The following is a 21,602-nucleotide window of genomic DNA, read 5'->3' on the forward strand; positions in this document are numbered from 1 at the left end:
GTCACATAGGGGTTCCCCTTATATCAGCTGAGCACAGGACCCAACCATTACCCTGCGATATAGGGGGTACCACAGAAAAATTTTCCCAATGAAAATAATTACACCTAAAAAGGGCGGCAAACACAGCAGTCTTATAAAACGTTTATAACTCTACGTCAGGGATTCGTTATATTTTGCTGATGCTGTTCGAAAACATTTAAGTTTGGTCTGATCACCCCCCGCAAACCATGGAACATGGACAGTTCCAAAAATGGCGGCGGCTACTGTCAGTGTAGAGTGAAACTTTCCTATTTTGATGTAAAATAATTGTCATTCTGCTACATATTTTATGGACTGCAGTGGTCTTTTTATTAAAGTAAGCATTGTAGGAATACTACGACGTTCAACGCGGATCGTCATGACCGAGAATAGTCTTTTAGCGCTCCGTGTTTGATCGCCAAATCGTTGGTCTTCCCTCGAAGTTGACGGTGGCTAAGTGCCTGACATTGCGATCATACTGACTGTTGTTGTCATCGGGTTGCTCAACGCGGAACCGTCAGGTGAGACTGGATCTCAGCCTTATAGCTAGCTAGCTTGCCGGCCAAAGTGCGTTGAAAGCGACTCGGCAGCTTTGCGTTCAGCTGGATTCTGTCAGGGCAGGTCGGAGATCCTGAGGACGTGTCACGTCACCTGTCAGCTGAAATAAATAGGTGGTGTTGAATGTCACCGCCAGTCACTTTCGAGCTGAATTTGGTTTGCTAGCATCTTGTAAGTACCAGTTTATTTCCACCTGCTTACTTGCACCACTGGCACTCGTGTTCGTCTGAACAGCTCGTTCTGTTTTGTGGCCTACAGTTACTTACATCCATAATTTGGCTTTAATATGCTAGCTTGCTATTAGCCAGCAGTACACAAAACATTACACTTGTAATATGTAACTGTCACTTATTCTGATTTTATAAATGTCACATTAGTCATAAACTGTACTACGATCATGGTAGTTTTTATTTGGAAAGAGAGTGGCTCCAGATGACATGGCTTGTTTTGTCTTGAGTTGTTGACAATGACTTCATCACTCGGTGACTAATAATTATGTACTTCAAGCTAGTAACAATAGAAATACACTAATTAGGCCGCTGACTGTCCACTTTCTGTTTCCAAACATTGTTTTTAACTCTTCTTCCTGGTTCCTTGGTGACGGACAGCCATCCTGGCAAATCAAATGGAGAAGCTCCAGGACCTGAGCCAATCAGAGCTACAGGAGCTCCTGGACAACCCGGAGAGGGTGGAGTCTATGGCTCTGGAGTCTGACGAGGTAAAAACGATGCTTCACTTTCCACTTCGGTTCGATTCTTTCCAGAGAAGCTCTCCTCTTAGATTAAATGGTTTTGTGAAGAGCTACGGATTTGACTTTGAAGTCTTTAAACCTTGCACAGTGTTTAGTTGGGTGAGCCTCAGATTTTGGTGGTTGCGTACTTTGCTGCTGAACTTTATTTCACTTTCATTTGATTTGCATCAAAGCATGCAGTTGAAAAAAGCTGCTGCTTTCACCGAGCAGGTGAATTTGCATTCAAGTTACCGACTGAAAAAGCACCAGCTGTGATGTGAATACAAGCTTGTGTTTGGAAAAGCACTAACTAAAGAGTTACTGATCTCTCACAGTGAAGAACCTGGTTCAGGGTCAGTATTGGCCTGGATCCAATAGCAGTGGAGGCGGTCCACTAACGTAGCTCTTGTAAAAGTAATTTTAGAGTCTCTCTCTGAAGTTTAACCTTGAACAAGGTTTGGCAACGCTGCGCAGAATAATTAACTAAGCGTCAGTCACCCGACCATGGCCAGTGTCCCATTCATAGCTATTAAGGGTACACATCGATATACTAGCATCTCAATGTTAAAAAACGATTTCATCACAACTGATCAGAAAAAACGATCAGAACCATTTACAGTCTGCCAAGATATACATGTTCTTTAAAAGTGGATGTAAACTTTTGACTGTGACTGTATAATCATATGTAATTGAATGAATAGTTGTCCTGTTGATATTTGTTCACATTAATCAGCTAAGCATGTAAAAATTGTTTAATGAAAACGGTTTAAACTAATAATAATTAGGGAGTAAGTCAGCATGAATGTGACTTTTAATGTTGGCTCGCTAGAAGTTGTTAACATCCTAGTTAGTAGATGGTTAGCTGCCTGGTGAATAAAAAACATCTGCGTACAAGAATATTAAAGGTGGAGAGCACTTGAATTGGCTCTGATTGAGGGTGAGAGAGAGTGCCAAAACTGTGCACTTGGCACAGAGAAACAGAGATCTGTGTGGATGAACGAGATCCTCAGAAAGATCAGACTTCACAGGGAGTACCATCAGTTGGTCCAGGAGCTTCAAATAACAGCTTCAGAATCACGTTGATGGTAAAGTGTCTTGTGTCAGGGTGACTCTAGTTTTAGCTTTCCATGTAGTTTACACACTAAAACTGTTGGGCAGAAATCTGCTGCTCACCACTGATTTTACTTTCAACTTTGACTTTGCCTCATTCATTCCTGTTATGCTTATTTCCCCAAACACTATCCAAAGTCCAAAACACTGAAAATCCTAAATTTTGAAATATATGAAGAAGAGAAAGGCAGCTCATCCTCACATTTGTGAGCAACGAATGCAATTAGTATTCTTTTGGTAAAATAAACAATAAATAAATTATCCAAGTAGAAATAGAAGGTTTACAGTAATTGTGCAGACAATATTACGTTTCAAAGCTATTGTGCCCTCATCAGAGTCTGAGTCATAAGAAGCAAATTTAAAAAGATTACCAGGTCCTCTATGTTAAGGATTGAATCAGATATGAAGATATAAAGTATAACAAAATAGTTATAAAGTCATTGATCAATTATCATCTAATCAAGTAACAAGAACAGGAGAGGTAAGTGACTGCAGGTTGTAACTGATAGTCCACTTGTGGAAACAGAGTCATAACAGCACACAGTAACTCATAAACAGCTGGCTAATTAGTGTGAATGCTGACTCAACATTCACACTATTGTTCTTCTGGAATTTCTCTTCCTTATTAGTGTGAATGCTGCAAGCACTCAGCTTTTTAAGCTCCTTCAGCCTTGTAATTTTCAGCTTTTCAACTTTTCAACTTTTTCAGCAATTCAGCTTTTTCAAAAAAAAATGTAACATTGCAGCAAATGGGAAAATCTTCAAATCCTCTTCAAAACTCATCGCCTTTCAACCTCTTCTTGTTCCTCATACGTTGAGCGAGAGACACCATTCAAACTTTAAATGAATCACAAAACCTTGAACTATTGACCTTGTAATCAGTTTTTAAAAATCTTGTACGGCTTTGAAATGGTTGCAGTTTTAGTTTTAAGGATTTTTAGCCCGTCTTCTGAGTTTATAATGGGTGTGTATTGCGTCAGCTAGAGTGCGTGACATCATCAACTGCCGCACCCCAGGGTGTGAAGCAGTTCTGAAAACGGGAAAAAATTTCTCTTCAGCTTGATTTGGATCCCACTTCTTTAACTTGACATAGACAATATAGGCATATAAATGTAGGAAATCTTGTTGGCTTTCAGCTGATGGTCTCATTCCAGCTGTAGGACTTACGGTTTTGCCCGTACTCCTGAATCTTCCCCATAAGTTGCAATGTTAATTTTGAGCCCAAATTTCTGGAGGATCGCAGACGGTACCTGTTTTGTCTCTCACTCCTGTGCCCTCATTATGCACTCTACAGAAATGAAAATAACATGGGTGCGTTCAGCAATGACTCCTGTTACTCAACATATAGCATGTTTTGGCGATAACTATAACAGTTTTCTCAAGAATCGCAGGAGTTTGGGAGGCATTTTCCCATTCATTCCTTATGGGGACATTTTTGTCTGTGTCTCTGCTCCTGCTGCAGCATGTCTGCAGCCATTTTAACCTCTTTCTGCCTTTAACTTCTCACCTGTCAGCCTTTTTTCACCTTTTTAACCTCTTTCTGCCCTCTCACTCTACAGCTTTTTAGCCTTTTCAGACATTAATTTTTCTGTATTTTCAGCTCCTTCAAACATTCAACTTCATGTTCAGCAATTAAAATGTTCAACTTTTTAAAATATTCATCTTTCTTTTTAGCTACAGACACCATTCCAACTTTATATTTTGGTGATAACCGTTACAGTTTTTTCAAAAGTTGCAGGGGTTTGGTGGGCATTTTCCCATTCATTGTAATAGGGACATTTTAATCTTTGGCTCTGCTCCTGTTCCACCATGTGTGAGGCCATTTGAAGCTTTTTCTGCCTTTAACTTTTCTCCTTTTCAACCTTATTTCACCTCTTCAAGCTCTTTCATCCCTCTTTCTCTACAGCTTTTTAGCCTTTTCAGCCTTTATTCACCTTTTTAAGCTCTTTCAGCCCTCTTACTCTACAGCTTTTTAGCCTTTTTAGATATTCATCTTTCTGCCTTTTCAACTCCTTTAAACATTCAACTTCATATTCAGCTAGAGAAACTGTTCAGCTATCAAAATGTTGAACTTTGTTAGCCCATTAAACCTATTGCTTTTAAGCCTTTCGGCCTTACCAGCTACCAGTTTCTCGGCATCTATCTCCTCCTACATACTTTGTGCGATTGAAACCATTCAAATATCAAAATGTTCAGCTTTTTAAGACATTACTGCTATTACTTTTGGCTTTTCTATCTTTCATACTTTTTGAAATATTCAGCTTTTTCTGCAAAATTTTGCCTCATCCTTATGGGGATTTTTTCAAATTTCATTCTGCTATAACTTCAGCATACGTTCAGCTATTCAAACCATTCAACTTTTCAACCTTTCCACTTTTTCAATAATTCAGCTTTTTTCCCAAATTTTTTTTACATTGAATCAAATGGGAAAAGCTTCAAATCCTCTTCAAAACTCACCGACTTTCAACCTCATCTTGTTCCCCATACGTTGAGCGAGAGACACCATTCAAACTTTAAAACAGTCTCAAGGCCTTGAACTATTGATGATATATTTATTTTTTAAAAATTTAGTACGGTTTTGAAAATATCGCAGTTTTAGTTTTAAGGATTTTTAGCCCCTCTTCTGATTTTATAATGGGTGTGTATTGCGTCAGCTAGAGTGCGTGACATCATCGCTAGAGTGAGAGGCCGCTCGAAGAATGGGAGCCAAAATTGTCTTCAGCTTGATTTTAATCCCACACCTTTTGCTTGACATAGACAATATATGCATAGAAATGTAGGAAAACTTGTTGGGTGTCAGCTGGTTGCCTCATTTTAGACGTGGGATTTACGGTTTTGGATTTAGAAGCCCGAGAGCAACGAGAAGTCATCGCCCCCTCCCATAAGGCGCAATGTTAATTTTGAGGCTAAATTTCTGTCCGAGAGCAGACGGTACCTGATTTGTCTCTCGCTCCCGTGCCCTCATTTCTCACTCGACCGAAATGAAAAGACATGAACGCGTTCAGCAGTGTCTTCTCTCACTCAACATGAACAAATTTCGGCGATTACCATTACGTTTTTTTCAGAAATCGCAGGGGTTTGGGAGGGGTTCTCCTATTCATTCTTATGGGGACATTTTGAGTGTGTATTGCTGGAGCCAGAGTGTGTGACATCATTGCTACAGTGTAGAGCAGCTGGAAAATCTGGAGAAAGAACTCTCTTCAGCTGGATCTGGATTCCACTTCTTTCACTTGACATAGGCAATATATACATAGAAATCTAGAAAATGTTGTTGGCTTGCTCCATGGTTGCTCCTTTTCCAGCGTATGTGCGACCATTTTAAGCTCTTCCAGCACTCTTACTCGACATCTTTTTACCTTTTCGTCCATTTTTCACCTATTTGAGCTCTTTCGCCCTGTGACTTTTATACATTTTCATCCTTTTTTCACCTTTTTAACCTCTTCCAGCCCTCTTACTCTACATCTTTTTACCTTTTCATCCTTTTCTAACCTATTTGAGCTCTTTCACCCTTAAACTTTTTTACCTTTTCATCCTTTTTTCACCTTTTTAACCCCTTCCAGCCCTCTTACTCTACAACTGTTCATATTTTTTCACCTTTTTAACCTCTTCCAGCCTTATTAATCTACAGATTTTCATATTCTTTTCAACTTTTTAACCTCTTCCAGCCCTCTTACTCTACATCTTTTGACCTTTTCATCCTTTTCTCACCTATTTGAGCTCTTTCACCCTTAAACTTTTTTACCTTTTCATCCATTTTTCACCTTTTTAACCTCTTCCAGCCCGCTTACTCTACAACTGTTCATATTTTTTCACCTTTTTAACCTCTTCCAGCCCTCTTACTCTACAGATTTTCATCCTTCTTCACCTTTTTTATGCTTTTTCGGCCCTCTTACTTCATCCTTTTACACCTTCTTAAGCTTTTTCGGCCCTCTTACTCTACATCTTCTCATCCTTTTTTCACCATTTTAACCTCTTTCAGCTCTCTTGCTGTACAGCTTTTCATTCTTTTCTCACCTTTTGAAGCTCTTTCAGCCTTTAACTTTTCACCTTTTAGCCTTTTTTCAACATTTTAACCTTTTCCAGCCCTCTTACTCTACAACTGTTCATATTTTTTCACCTGTTTAACCTGTTCCAGCCCTCTTACTCTACAGCGTTTCATGTTTTCACCTTTTTAACCTCTTCCAGCCCTCTTACTCTCCAGCTTTTCATATGTTTTCACCTTTTTAACCTCTTCCAGCCCTCTAACTCTCCAGCTTTTCATATGTTTTCACCTTTTTAACCTCTTCCAGCCCTATTACTCTACAGCTTTTCATATGTTTTCACCATTTTAACATCTTCCTGCCCTCTTACCCAACAGCTTTTCATCCCTTTCCTCCTTTTTTCACCTATTTAAGCTCTTTCAGCCTATAACTTTTCACCTTTTTAGCCTTCTTTCACCATTTTAACATCTTTACTGCCCTCTTAATCTACAGCTTTTCGCCTTTTTTCCAACATTCTTATAGTTTTATGCATTTTCGGCAGGATGTTTTTCGGAATTTGGGAAATCGCTTCAGCTGTCAGCATTCACACTGTATTTTCGCAGGAAATAAAAGATTTTCTAGTATTATTACTGGACTCACTCTTACATATAGTTGAAGTCAAGGTACATAATCCATGTTGAAGAAAGCTGTAGAAAAGCTTACCCCTGTTGATTTGGTGAATACTATACAGTGAATTGAGGTTGGAAGCACCTTTAACATCTTTTCTAAAATCAATTCAGGTGTAATTTGGAATTTGTTGATACTAGTATAACTATGATTTCCAAGTTTTGTTACCAGAACTAAACACTAGCTAGAAATACATTGTTCCTGTACCTTACTTTGAGAAATATAATTTTCTACAAACTCTTCTTTTTCACTGAGAAAGACAGCATTTTGTATTAAATAGCAACAGCGAGTCTAAAAGAGCAGAATTCACTGCATTCACAAGTTAGTGTGACATTTCTCCATTTTACAAACAGCTTCCTGTCAACTTTAGAGCAGCTTTACCTACACTTCCAAGCTGTTATCATACAGCTTTTTCATTATTAATTTAGTGACTTCACCATTTACTGTACAACAGTTTTTACTTGTTTCTTTTTTTAAGGTGTTTCAAGCATTTTTGTTAATCACCTTACTAGCAAGGTTAGTGGGTAAGGGCTTGCCAGTCAGCTGGCCCAACTGGCTACTAAAATAAGGTAAAGCACCATCAGGTTTAATAACCATGTGTTTGGAGCTTTACTGGCTGCCTTTTCCAGACAGCGCACATAAGTCACTTTATTTTTTGGCAGCTCTTGCAAGCAGCCATTGTATGGAGTTATTTTTGTCTCATAAATACCTGTAAACGCACAGAGGGTGATCTACAAACATTCCTTGGTTTGCACACGTGTTTTGCTATCCACAAATACAAATTTCTAATTTGTAACTTGTATTTTGGTTTTTACAAATACATGTGTATTTGTAAATAAAATGTGTATTTGTAAATATATAATTTTATATTTGTGAAATGGAAAATTCTGCGTGTGAAATCTGATTCATCATTTGTAAATCACCAATCACACACACGCATCTCTTTCCTCAATTACGTATTTCTGAGACGTTCTTGTCGAGATTCACACAGATCCACAAACAAATAGGTTGTGATTCACAAATGGCCCGCCCTCCTCACCACTAGGTGGCAGTGTTGTTCTATGCATGTAAATATTCCTTCCACAAACACAAAGTTAGGATTTGTAACTTGTGTGTTGGTTTTTACAAATAAATGTGTATTTGTAAATAAAAAACTTCATTCGTAAAAAAAATGACATTTGCAAAAACGGAAAATTCTGCTTGTGAAGTCTGATTCAGCATTTGTGGATCACCAGTAACACACACGCATCTCTTTCCTCGATGACGTATTTCTGAGACATTCTTGTCGAGATTCACACAGATCCACAAACAAATAGGTCGTGATTCACAAATGGCCCGCCCTCCTCACCACTAGGTGGCAGTGTTTTCAGCCCCTCTCGGAGGGCCTGCCCGCTGCCAAGAGTACCCATCTGCAGTCAAGATGGCCGACAAGGGCGCCACCATATATCCAATCCATACCGGAAGTCCCAACCGGAAGTTGGTTAATCACCAAAATAAAAGCCGCCATTTATCCAATCCATACCGGAAATCTCAAGCCGAAGTTAGTTAATCACCAAAATAAAACCAAAATAAAAGCCCAAACAATCTCTCTAAAAGTGCCTATTTTTAAAATTTGCATTTCCTATAGAGCTTGGCAACGTGCCGCAGTGTCGGGCTCCATCCTCGTTGCAAGACGCCAGAGCAAGAGCGAGAGAGAGAGAGAGCTCTCGATAATCATATCTATATGTAACGAGGAAAGAATGAATGTATGTCTTCATTACACTGCAGGGATCGAAATTAGCACCCGCCATCCGCCAAATGCGGGGGAATTTGTGTGCTGGCGCCGGGTGGGTGAATTGATTCAGTTTACCAGCAACTGTGACGGATTCATTCCAGTCAGATCTGATCCAATTAATCTTAATGATCTATATCGTGGTTAAGGCATAACAGTACGCTTTACAAGACCCAAGAGTTAGATCCGGTCAGATTATATGTTTCTGATTCGACCAAAGTGTCAGCTGGACTTCAGAAGGCCGCTAGATTTTAAACTCTATAATCTCTCAATTCCCGATTGAGTGATGAATGCATTCATTATGTCATGATATATTTTTCTTTAACGAAATTACACCAAAGTGTACATTTTAACAAGTTTAATTATACATTTATTAATAACATAGTAAACCGTTATTTTTGCATATTTACACAAGAATTTAATAGAGACAAGTTAGAACAATTAAAAGTAACTTATTTGATTATGAATGATTTTATAATAATATAGGCCTATAAGTTAAAAAAATATAATAATCGAAAAAGCTGGAAACGAGCTGATCTCAAACAAAAGAAGAGCTGTTGTGATTACTGGTCACAGTCTGCAGATTACCTCCGCTCACAGTCACCACACACTGGCTTGTGGCATTTCAAATGTCCAACGTTTGGTTCCGTTTGCAGCTCTTTCGGACCGGCACTGCCTCCGTCTCCGTGTCTGCTGCTGCTGTGGTGGTTGCTTCTGCTGCTGCCCAGCTTGTGCCGACTGCCGGGGCCGCTTTCCCCTCCATGCATTCTGCCCTCAGCTCCTCTGCCAGCTGCTGCAGGACTTTCCTCCGGCCTCTCCTACTGCTGGTGCTTTTTGAATGAGATGCGGGCATTGATCCCAGCCAGGTCGAGGAGGTTATAGAAGACCGCCACTGGCTATCTTTCCGCCTTTGACGGAGTACAGCCTCGCCATCTGGTCCGGGACGTCCACGCCGTGTTGTTGTTGTACATTACAGACTCTGGTGTTGACTTTGCCCCACTAAAGGTGCCAACACCTGTACAGGTGCTCAGGAAGCAGACAGTCTTCCTTGGCTGGTACACAGTCAGAGTCGCATCATTTCAGCACTTCGTGCTGTGAACAGTTCTGCTCGCTGTTTCATGGAGGGAGGAAGTCCTGTTTTTGTTTACCCATGGTGCCAAACAAGCTACTTAATACAACTATATAATTATTAACTCACTAGTAAATTCACAAAGAGGCACAGCTGGAGACCGCAAACACAGTTAGAGACAAGAGAGACAATGAAAGCAGCAAACCGCACGAAAAATGGAACAATGAAACGCCGCGAAGTGATGTGCAGTCAATTTGACCGCTTATGGCCGAAATAGGTTAATATATCATATTTTGTGTAATTTATATAAGAACTATTCAAAGTTAAAATACAGACACTTTTAGGAAAAGTCATGTAACAGCAGTATTGCATTTTTTTTGTGTTGTATTTTCTCTATAAGTGTTGATGTTTTCCTCAATTCCTAATATATACAATTAATGAAAATAAATTAAATGTTAAATAAACTTTATTTAACATGGTAGATCCCTTTGTATTGTTTTTCATATGCAGTTATGGTGCAACATTTTGAATTGGGACATTGAGATTAAAGGGTAATGGTGGTAAGGACTTGTTTAATAGCTGAACAGTGGTAGTTGGCCCATATCATTTCCTGTTATAGACTGACACCGGCCCCCCACCACAGAAAGGAAAGTTGATGTGGCCCACACCGAAAAAAGTTTGGGGACCCCTGATGTCAATCATTGGTGGTGATACAGTGCAAGGACTGTATTGCCCATATATTATACAGGATCTTGTTTGCAGGAAGCTGGCGTGCTCTCTCCGTCTTTCCTGTATATAGCCGAGCCTGATTACCAGAGGATGCTTTCATTAAGCACAGTACAGACTACCCACACATTGTTTGCTCAAAAGCATCTATCTATAAATACAAAGAATCTCTGTCTGTGTGTGTGTGTTTCTGTTAGTCAAATATCTCTGCGGATCAGGATCACACTGACCTGAGACTTTCAACATGGCTGCTGCGTGGTTCAGTGGTGTGCATCTAAGCATTTGCTTGGACTGCAATGATACCGTGAATAAATTATTTCATAAATGCTTTACAAATTCCGCCGAGCATTGTCCACGGAGCCACCACAGTCCCGTGTGCACCAGAGCCAATCACTGCACACCGTGGCCACGTGCGCACCAGAGCCAGTCACTGCAGAGCTCAAGCCCACGACATACCTGAAGAAACAAGCAGATTTATACCTGCAGCGGAGCGAGCTGGACCGGGATTTTGCCGGTGGTTCGGTCCCGTTCTGTTCTGTTCTGTGCATCTAAACTGACTGTTGTGGATTAATGAGATTAAACGAGTCCGGACCGAGTCTGTTCAGGTCTAAGGAGATCTGGAGACGCGCGGACAACAAAGTGGAATCGGAATCTGTGGATGTTCGTGTGTAGCTAGCCGCTAGCTAGCTGCTAGCTGCTAGCGGCTAGCAGCTAGCAGAAAGAAAAAAAAATAGTTTGTTAAACGTATTTGTGGTTTTCACAGTAAAAAAATCTAACTTTGTCTACTCGGATTTTATGTGCTTTTTGTGATTTTAGGTCCATTGTGTTAATACAGTATGTCATAATAAAAAAATAACTGTACAGTCACATGTGTGAGGTTGTGCTGAAAATAATGACACCAAGTAAATAGTTTTTATGGTGAAATATAATGGCAAAATCAAAAATAGTCAAAAACAGCCAATTATACCCTGGAATATCGGATTTCACAACAAACCTAAATATCCCTGACGTCCCACCTTCAAACACAGCCTCATTTGGCCATCCATGAAAAACTAATTAACCTCCCACTATTTTATAGGAATACATTTTTCTTACGGGCACTGCACTAGTGTTATGACCCTGGGGGTCATGATTTGTATTTATTCTTGTTGCATTTGTCTGTGTTGTTTTCCCTCCATGTCAAGAGGAGGTGCTGTGTTCCCTGTTTCTGTTCTGTCCAAAAAGGTGCCAGTGCAGGTGGAGGCTGCTGATTGGTTGTAATTCTGGAGGCTGCTGATTGGTGGAATCCAACAGACTGGGGACATTTAAAAGTGGAGCCTGCTGCAGACCTGGGCGTCTCTCTCTCTCTCTCTCACTCACACTCGCTGGCTTGATTTGTGACTTGTGAAATTGATGTTCGCTGTTGTTGTAGCAGAGATTTTGATCTCTCTGTAAATATTGTAAATATTGTTAAATTATTTTCAGTCCACTTTAGTAGGGGTGAGTAGCCTTTTTCTTTGTGCACCTTTTTCTCCTGTTTTTTGGTTAGGGAGTAAGGTAAGATAACCTGTTTTTCTGTTGACTTTTGTTTTGAGTTAGGGAAGAAAGCTTTAAAAACCAGCTTGTTTTGTTTATTGTTTTAGGTATTGCTCACCCTGAAGTCATTTTTTTGTTTGGGTAAATAAATCCCCCTAATTTTTTGGACTGCATCCGTTGGTTTTTTGGTGTTTTATTGTTGGGAGTGGGAAAAGGGAGAGACCAATATGTCATGCCCCGGTATACCCTAGGCCGGGACATAACAACTAGTAATAAAGAAACTGAGCTTAAAGACATCAGTCTAGCTTGTCGTTTCCTCACCCACCAGGGATCATCAGGGATGAGGGGGGCATCTCGAGCAACACAGTGGCCACAGATAAGTGTGATGCAACAGAACAGGGAGTTCCTGGGTCTGGAGATGTGTTCATTTTTATGTGCAACTATTAAATTACAGTGTTGGCCTTATTTTTCAGTTCTAGCGTGAATGATATGTGTGAGTAGCCCCCCACATACATATATATACTCACGCACACACAAACATTGTATTTGTGTTTAATAACCGTAATATTAATATTTACTATCAATATTAATTGTAAATCAATGAAACAGTAACATAAATTAACATTTACCATGTACTAATTTGATAGTAAGTAGGACATTTGTTGTGACCTTTTTATCAATTCTCTATTTAATTTGAGAATTCAGTTTATTTATTCTTAGTTATACTTCAGTCCTACTGTTTGTGTGTGTGTGTGTGTGTGTGTGTGTGTGTGTGCCCCCTACCACCACCGCACAAACATAATATTCACATTTTTATTCATAACGTTGATATTGAAGCTGAATCCATGAAATGTTAACATTATAAGTTAGCGATTATTATAGGCTTCTAACTAACTTCTGAGTAAAGTCGTGGCGAGACGATTAACTAATCAATTATACCGTTACGATAAACATATAAATACACAAAATGCATAGAATTATGTTATGTGTTAACCATACAGTCTATGGTTAAACGTACGTGTTTTTAAAGCTTTTATTTTGGTGATTAACTAACTTCCGCTTGAGACTTCCGGTATGGATTGGATACATTGCGGCTTTTATTTTGGTTTTATTTTGGTGATTAACCAACTTCCGGTTGGGACTTCCGGTATGGATTGGATATATAGCGGCGCCCTAGTCGGCCATCTTGACTGCAGATGGGTACTCTTGGCAGCGGGCAGGCCCTCCGAGAGGGGCTGAAAACACTGCCACCTAGTGGTGAGGAGGGCGGGCCATTTGTGAATCTAGACCTATTTGTTTGTGGATCTGTGTGAATCTCGACAAGAATGTCTCCGATATACGTCATCGAGGAAAGAGATGCGTGTGTGTTATTGGTGATCCACAAATGCTGAATCAGACTTCACAAGCAGAATTTTCCGTTTTTGTAAATGTCATTTTTTTTACGAATGAATTTTTTTATTTACAAATTATTATATATTCACAAATACACATGTATTTGTAAAAACCAAAATACAAGTAACAAATTAGAAATGTGTATTTGTGGATAGCAAAACACGTGTGCAAACCAAGGAATGTTTGTAGATCACCCTCTGTGCGTTTACAGGTATTTTTGAGACAAAAATAACTCCATACCATTGCAACTTAATATTATGTTAGCATCACAAAATGTTATGTGAGACACTGAGGTGATATCAGAATGATCAGAACATTTTATACTAATACAAACAGTAAATGTGATTAACAATATGTACAAAGGTAACTGAAAGTCACTAGAACAAAAAGCATTGTCAACACTGGAGTTGGAGATGAATGTAACATTATTGGAGAATTGACAGGAACTAAATAGACGTTAAAATACATTTGTGCAGGTAGAGAATTCTGATTGAAATCAGGAGCTATCTTCTCAGAGAACATGTAAACAAGATGATGGCTCTCACCAGATTCCAGCTTTTAGCACTTTACTTTTTATGGTGATAGTGACACATTTAAGCAAGCCCTACACCCCACAGAACAATTTCTGCACTGCAAATAATAAAATACGTATTCTTCGGCATTTAGTGTCACCCAAACATTTACTAAAATGTAAAGCTGTGGTGCCATAGTCAGATGTCAGTCTTTTTCCCTTTCAGATCCAGAACATTCAGCTGGAGAGGGAGATGGCCCTGGCATCAAATCGCAGCCTGGCTGAGCAAAACCTGGACGTGAAGCCTCGCCTTGAGTCACAGAAGGAGGTGCTGGTGGAGAGATATTCTCAGCTAGAGGCCGTGAGAGAAACCTACAGACAACACTGCTCCCTAAGAGGTAGGATGGTGAGCAAAGGGTGAAGGATGTAGACTCCTTACACTTTCAAACAGTGACTCATGAGCTGTGATTGTGTCAGATTGTCAAACAGCTTGGAGCACACCTTGGAATTGTCAAGAAAAGTAATTAAAATGTTTTCAAGTTTTTCTAGCAATGCCAGAAAGACCAATCCCATTTTGCCCCTTAACCACTTAGCCCAAAGTGTTTGGGTTACATGGCGCTCCAAAAGGGGTTCAGGGGCACACTTCAAACAGAAGGATATGAGAACTCTCTGTTGTTTTAATGTATTATGGTCCTAGTCATTATAACTTGCATGAAACAATCGCATAGCTAATTAGCTAGCTATCTAACATTATATTGTAATTAGGGATGTATATTGATAAGGATTTAGCCATCCCGATGCTCTATCGATTCTATTCGTACAGAAAAAAGAATACAACCTAGTTTATTAAAATAAATAAATAAACAAATAAACCATACTCAAATAAGTAAAATGAGTCCACAAGTCAAGTAGCTATTGTTTAAGGATAATCCCATAGAGGAACAAGAGGAACAACAAATAACTGACGTTATCTGCAGACTGACTACCAGAGCCAGCAGCAGCCTGACTCTGACTGCCTCTGCTATCATCTACATTACATGGATGGAAAATGCATTATTAGTGTGATAGATTATCCAATATTTACATGGAGCTGTCATTAAATTTGAAGACATCACTTGGAGCTCTGATAACTTGTGATAAACATGTGCCATCATTTTTAGTCACAGTGGGTATTGTAAAGATATTTCCTAGGGTTAGGGTTAGGCTTTTTAAACTGTTTGTTCGAGTGTCCATACGGAGTCGTCAAGGACACGTGTGAGCATTGAGTTTCAGAGTGCAATTAAAATCTCCTGTTTTTTTCTCGTTTTCGTGTTCCACGTCACGTCACATGTTTCTGCCTACCGCAGTGGCGGCTTTTGGAAAAGGAGGAATATCACACCTCCCTTTTAGAAAGACAGGGCGTCACATTGCTGCCTTTACATTGGAGTGAATGTGCCGCCTTTTCTATCTAAAAATGGCTAGAGTCGTTATGGCCTCTTGTGGGTCGTTGACTCAAGCGGCCTTCAGGTAGGATGTAGGTGAGCCCAGTTGTGAAGGGTTGTTAAGCTGTCTGGGGGAGAACTCAGTACAGCATTGTATGTGGGTGATAAGTAATGTCTTGGGTCCTCTCCTCTGTTCAAAGACAGTAGCCGTTTTTAAACAGCCTCTCCGCATTATCTACGGAGCGGTGGTTCGGCAATTCTCCGCCGATGGTGATTCACACAGAGCGAAGCATCTCCGCCTTCACATGTGTAATTCACACAGAAAGCCAGCGTTGCGGCTCCTAAAGAGGCGTGACGTACACGTCATGTTGATGACGTTGGTGTTTCCCCAGGTGTTCCCCCAGGTGTTCCCCTGTTAATCTAAACCCGCGGACAGTTTATAATCATATAGATGCTGTTATAATGTGTAGTGATTGAGATCCTGACCCACCTGGAAAGTGACGGAGTTAAGTTTTTCGCGCTAAATTACACAATTATACATAATCACCATCAGTAAACAGGACGCTGTCTGACTCTGTCACTCGCGGGGATGGAGGCTGTTTTCTGGGGGAAAGTTCGGTGAAGTCTCGGTCAGGAGGGCTGACGGTCGCGGTGATTTATTTTCATCACAAACTTTAAAGTTTTTTGCCGGTGACAGACGCTGTTTTTCGGGCAGGAATGTGACGAAGAGTCGGTAGGACAGACAGGAGGGCGGACGCTTCTCCACGTACAGCTGTGGTATTTGTTTTCCTCATATAAGTTGCTAAAGACAGTTACAATTACCACGTTACTTTTGTTCGGTCCTGTAACGTTGCTTTGTGAGACATTTCTCTGTATTTAGTTGAGTGAAGGACCTGTGCAGTTATCAGACTGTCAGACCGACACGCCCTCGCTCCGCGCCTCCGGCTTATCCGTTCACACTGCGACGGCTCACCAATAATGCGGCCCTGATACTACCTCCAGAGGCGGATCAGCGCCGGAGCGAAATTTCCCCCCTCTCCGCATCTAAAAACTTTCACACAGAGGCGGTGCGGAGAATTGGCGCAGGATCCCCGCATGCAAACGGCAGTGTGAAAGAGGCTAGTGGCTCCACTTTGACATAGATTGATTCCTTTACTCCTATTTCAAGCCATCTGTCTTCTCTGGCCAAGATGTTTACATTGTTGAGTCTTGACCTGAGGAGTTGGCCCTCCTGTGTTGTGCCATGGAGAGGCTGTTTTGTCGAGCCAGTGTACAAATCTGTGCAGTCCTGGCTGCATTGAACAGCATAGACGGCATTACTCTGTTTATGTTTGGGTGTTTTGTCCTTAGGATGGAGTTTCTCCTTCAGTGTGTTGGTGGGTTTAAAATGAACCAGATATGATGTTTATTCCTACTTATCCTACTTATTAAAGATGTTGCTGCAACATAAGGAATGACAACGTTGCGTTTTTCCATCTCCTCCTCTCCGTCTCTTCTGTCAAAACCTTAAAAGGTTAAGATTTTGACAAAGGTCCAGTTTGGGTAGCCACTGAGGGTGTCACGATTTCGATTTAAATCGATTTCGATTTAAAATCTAAGGGAAGCACAGGGGAGATGATATCCTCCAGGGCCACTCTTACAACAATGGCAGCTGCAGATGCAGGAGACCCATCAAACAGAACCGACCTCCTCTTTCACTGAAGTCGCCGGTGTGGAAGTATTTTGGATTTCCAGGAGTTATGTTTGACAACATTTGTGTTGTCGACAAAAAAGCCAAAGTTTAAACTAGATGGCAGGTTATTTTGTTTAAGTTTCCAATTGACTGAAGATATAAGGTATTGTTACATTATGTTGTTAATAAATGTTTTAAATTTGACAATGTAGTGTGGTACATTGCAAACAAAGGTCAGATATCATATTGCATAAAAGTCTAAAAATGGCATAGCAACCTGTGCTTTAAAAAAAATAAATGTAAAAATCGAGAATCGAATCAAACCGTGACCTTGGAATCAAAAATTTAGCATGCGCAGGGTCTCAGATGGTTTTGGGTTCTGATGACCCCCAGCTTGTGCTCCAGTTGGTGATGAGGGATGAACAGCAAGTACTGATCTGTGTGTGTAGGTTTTCTGTACACCTCAGTGTTGAGGCTTCTGTCTCCTCAGTGTGTACTGCACAGTCCAAGAAGGGCAGATTGTCTCTGACATCTTTGAGTGTCAACTTGACGTCATTGTGTATGTGTTTTGTTACTTCTTGGCATGCCTGCTGGATGTGATGCTGGGGTGTGGCTAAATCCTTGCTAACAACTTTAATTTGGAAGGTCGAGATCCTGACTTCATTTCGATCGATATCCAACTTGCAATCAAGATTGTGACACCCCTAGCTCTATATACTACCAACCCTGTATGGATGTGGAAGGATTGCTATCATTGTTGTGTGGCCTGGCTCAGGAAAAACCTTGCAGAGTATGATGGCCAGACAACATTCTTTTATCTATTTTGACAGTCAGTCATGACTGAAAACAAAATAAGGAAATCCAGCAAGAAATAACGATTCCTTTAAAAACTGTTAAAGTTCAGCCACTTTAGCACAGTTTAAAACAGTTTTGCAACATCAACTTCAAATACATCTAGGAATAAATAATTCCTTTAGTTCTATAATACATCAATCCATTTTCATGGATGCAGCCTTGACCTGGGGGAGGGGTCATCAGATGGTCCCCAACCTTCTTAGAGTTTTTTGACCCTTAACCACAACACTCTCCAGTTGGCAGGTCAGCAGTGCTTGGCCAAGTCACTGCCCCCCTCCTCCAGGCTTCCAGCTAGTGTCCTCTCTTTTATGCCAGAGCCAACAGGAGGCTCTTTACGCCGCTTCTCCCAAACTACGAATGGCTGTTTTCCTCAAGTGGCCTCTCTCTCTGCTGGGGCGATGTTTCTTGACTGGTCACTGAATGTCTCTTCAACAAACTCCTCCACCTCCTCCTCGGAACTTGTTAGAGTCCCAGACCTTGCCTCTCCCAAAAGTGCTTTGGTGAAGCGGTAGGGGTCTTTTATAAACTGGGCTCTTGCAGCTTCCTGTTTTCTCCGCCTCTGCCTTAACCTCTCAGCCCTTCTTGCTCTGATCAGCTGCTCGCGATGGCTGGCTGTCAGTTCTTTTATTCCTTCCTTTTCTTTCGTGCTTGCCAATTTGAATTGCTTCCTCAAGGCTTTAATCTCCTTCCTTAGTTGTTTTATCTTTCTTTCTCTTCTGTTCTCCTGATTTTCTTGTCTGGCTTTCTTCTCTCTCCTTGGCACTGATCCAAACCGTTCTTTTGCCAAGTTATAGGTGATGGCTGTCAGTGAATCCATCTTTCTTTCTGCTGATCCTGCTTGTGCCGCTTCCAGCACCTTGTCCAGATCTTCCTCGAACATGGACCACTCTTTGGTCTCACACATCTTCGGCCACTTGAGATTTTCCTTCGTTGGCTGGGGTGGGCTCTCTGGGGTGGCATTTGAGGTTCTCCTTGTGTGCTCTTGGGGGATTGCATGCACTGAGAGATCTCTAGGACTATGGTGTGCTTCCTGCCTAGGGTTCTCCTGCGTCTCACCAGACTGATCGTCTGAGCAGTGTGCCTGCATCCATCCTTGTCCACACTTGGACTTGCTCTGGTGTATTTTTAGCCCTCTTGCACCTTTGCAGATCTTTCCGCACTTGCACTTGACTTCCCATGCCTCCCCAGTCAAGGTGGTTTGTTTAAGCCTTCTCTGTGTCTGTGTCACTGTCCTGGTCGTTGCCGTTGAATCTGTCCTAGTGAGTCTCTCATCCTCCCCCCCCCCCCCCCCCCCTCTCGGGAGACTCTGGGGGTATTGCTCTTTTGTTGTGTCTGTAGCTTGCTTGGAGCCCTCTTGCGAATGGGTTGCTAGCCCCTGTTACCCTGCCAGTCTTTCCTGGAGGTTAGCTGTCTTTCCAGCGTCACCGACCTTCCTCGGTTGCCATCCAGACTTTCCTGGAGGTCACTGATTTCCCAGGGAGTTCAGTTCTATAATACATCAGTGATGCTTTTATCAATCCATGTTCATGGATGCAGCCTTGACCTGGGGGAGGGGTCATCAGGTGGTCCCCAACCTTCTTAGAGTGTTTCGACCCTTAACCACAACACTCTCCAGTTAGCGGGTCAGCAGTGCTTGGCCAAGTCACTGCCCCCCTCCTCCAGGCTTCCAGCTAGTGTCCTCTCTTTTATGCCAGAGCCAACAGGAGGCTCTTTCTGCCGCTTCTCCCAACCTACAAACGGCTGTTTTCCTCAAGTGGCCTCTCACTCCAGTCTTTGTCAACAGATTCCACACTGATTGGGCTGGGAATCCTCGACAACCCACTTCCACTGTCATCAACCATGTTGTCCACCCCTTGTCCCGGCAGTCCTGTACAAGCTGTTGGTACTTTGCTTTCTTCCTCTCTGCCGCCAATTTTCTCCTCACGGGACTGTTAGTTCCACCAGGATTATTTTCTTCACCTCTAGATGACATGACAACATCTGGTCGCAGAGTTGTGGATAGTACTGCCTCTGGGAAGTGGAGTTTTCTCCCCAAGTCGAACTCCAGTTCCCATCCCTGGGCTGACTGCAGGAGATTCTGCCTGGCTTGGCCCTGGACGCCTGGTCTCTGGCCCACTCTTACGAAGGTGATGGTACTCAACAGTGGCTTTGTTTTGGCTAGACGTTTCTTTCTCCCCTCTTGCTCCAGGATATCTGCGGGCTGTGCCAACACCTTGTCATGGCGCCACCTATACCTCCCCTGGGTCAATGCTGTTTTACAACCTGATAGGATGTGCGCCATTGTTCCTTTACCGCCACACAGCCTGCACAGTGAGTCCTCCCTCATTCCCCACCTGACTGGGGTCGGTAGGGTGTCATACACTGCTCGGAGCATAAAGGAGATACGGAACGGCTCCAGCCGCCACATCTCACTCCACGTGATTGTCCTTTTGGGAAGGTTCCACCTTGTCCAGGCACCTTGAGTTCTGAGCTTGATGGATTTAGCTCTCCTTCCTTCTTCCTCAAGTCTTCGGACTTCGTCCTGGATCAAGGTCCTCCTTTCCCTGGGAGTGGACTTCGACCACTGGTGGAAGTGGGATGTTCCTAGACCCTGCCTTCCAGTGCAAGGGTTTCCGATGATGTCTCTGGTCCTCAGAGAAGATTCTGCCTGGTTATCTGCCGTGCTAGTGGCCCACTTCCTGCCCGATCATGTTATAATTCCTGCTTCCCTGGTGAGTTGGTCTTCGGAGTCCCTATATGTGAGGGAAAGTCTGCACTTGGCAACTTTAAACTCCTCAACCACTGAGGACAGGGGGAGCTGAAGCTGGCCCGACCTTATGTAGAGCCCCACTGATGTAAAGCTCTGGGGTATTCCCAACCATCTCCTTTAAAACTTACTCAGGGAACTAGTTTGCTTGCAGCACTGCACTTTGAAGGGCAAATGTTGAAACGATACTGTATCCACCCACTGTGTAGACTCTGCAAAAACTTGAGGCACACGTTGGATGTCCAAATGTCAATGTAATGTGAAACTGACTACCTCCATGTCTTTTAGCCTACATGAAACATATTCCCTCACTGTCTGATAAAGTTTGGGAAGAGCAGTTTTGTCGTGCTCTTTCACATGATGCATTTTCAAATGCTTTAAATGGTTGCTGGTGTTGATATTGGCAACTCTTATGCCACCCCTCAAAATTACATCCTTACATACTGAACATGTCACTGTTTTACTGGCAGGGTTATCCAGAGTAACATATTGACATAATGCCAAATAGCTGTCATGTTGCTAGCTCCATCTGACTCACGTGAAATATACTGCTTCTTCGTCTATACTGGTATTGGAATGGGAACAGCTCTAACCCAAAGATTTCACTGGATGCATGTCTGCTGAGTTCCAGCTCTGGTACGGTTTTGCTCCGCCATCCGTCGTATGCAACCCTCACCGGCTGAATTTGAGTCCGGCACAGCACAGCACTGCCAGACAATGACAGAGTCACAAGACCAAGGAGTTCCCGCATTAATTACATAATCACTTGCGACCGCAGTTATATGTTTGTGTTAAAGACACAACATTACGAAGTGTTCCCAACGGAAGGATTATATTTGCTTGTATTTGTCTGTTTTTTGAG

At 41.9% G+C, this 21,602-nt stretch overlaps 1 protein-coding gene across 2 annotated transcripts in view; it reads left to right on the forward strand.

Annotated features, from left to right (window-relative positions):
• The first annotated feature begins 219 nt into the window (after positions 1–219).
• The window catches only part of vps37c (VPS37C subunit of ESCRT-I), a 31,809-nt gene continuing 10,426 nt past the window's right edge, over positions 220–21,602 (forward strand). Inside the window, exons 1-3 of one of the 2 annotated variants that reach the window (XM_030416703.1) lie at positions 220–747; positions 1,175–1,294; positions 14,273–14,444. In XM_030416703.1, coding sequence (XP_030272563.1) covers positions 1,202–1,294; positions 14,273–14,444 — 265 coding nt within the window. In that variant the 5' untranslated portion in view covers positions 220–747; positions 1,175–1,201. The remainder of the gene's footprint in view (positions 748–1,174; positions 1,295–14,272; positions 14,445–21,602) is intronic. The other variant, XM_030416694.1, reaches the window with a different exon arrangement.

The sequence above is a fragment of the Sparus aurata genome, chromosome 1, assembly GCF_900880675.1.
Source record: "Sparus aurata chromosome 1, fSpaAur1.1, whole genome shotgun sequence".
NCBI lineage: Eukaryota > Metazoa > Chordata > Actinopteri > Spariformes > Sparidae > Sparus > Sparus aurata.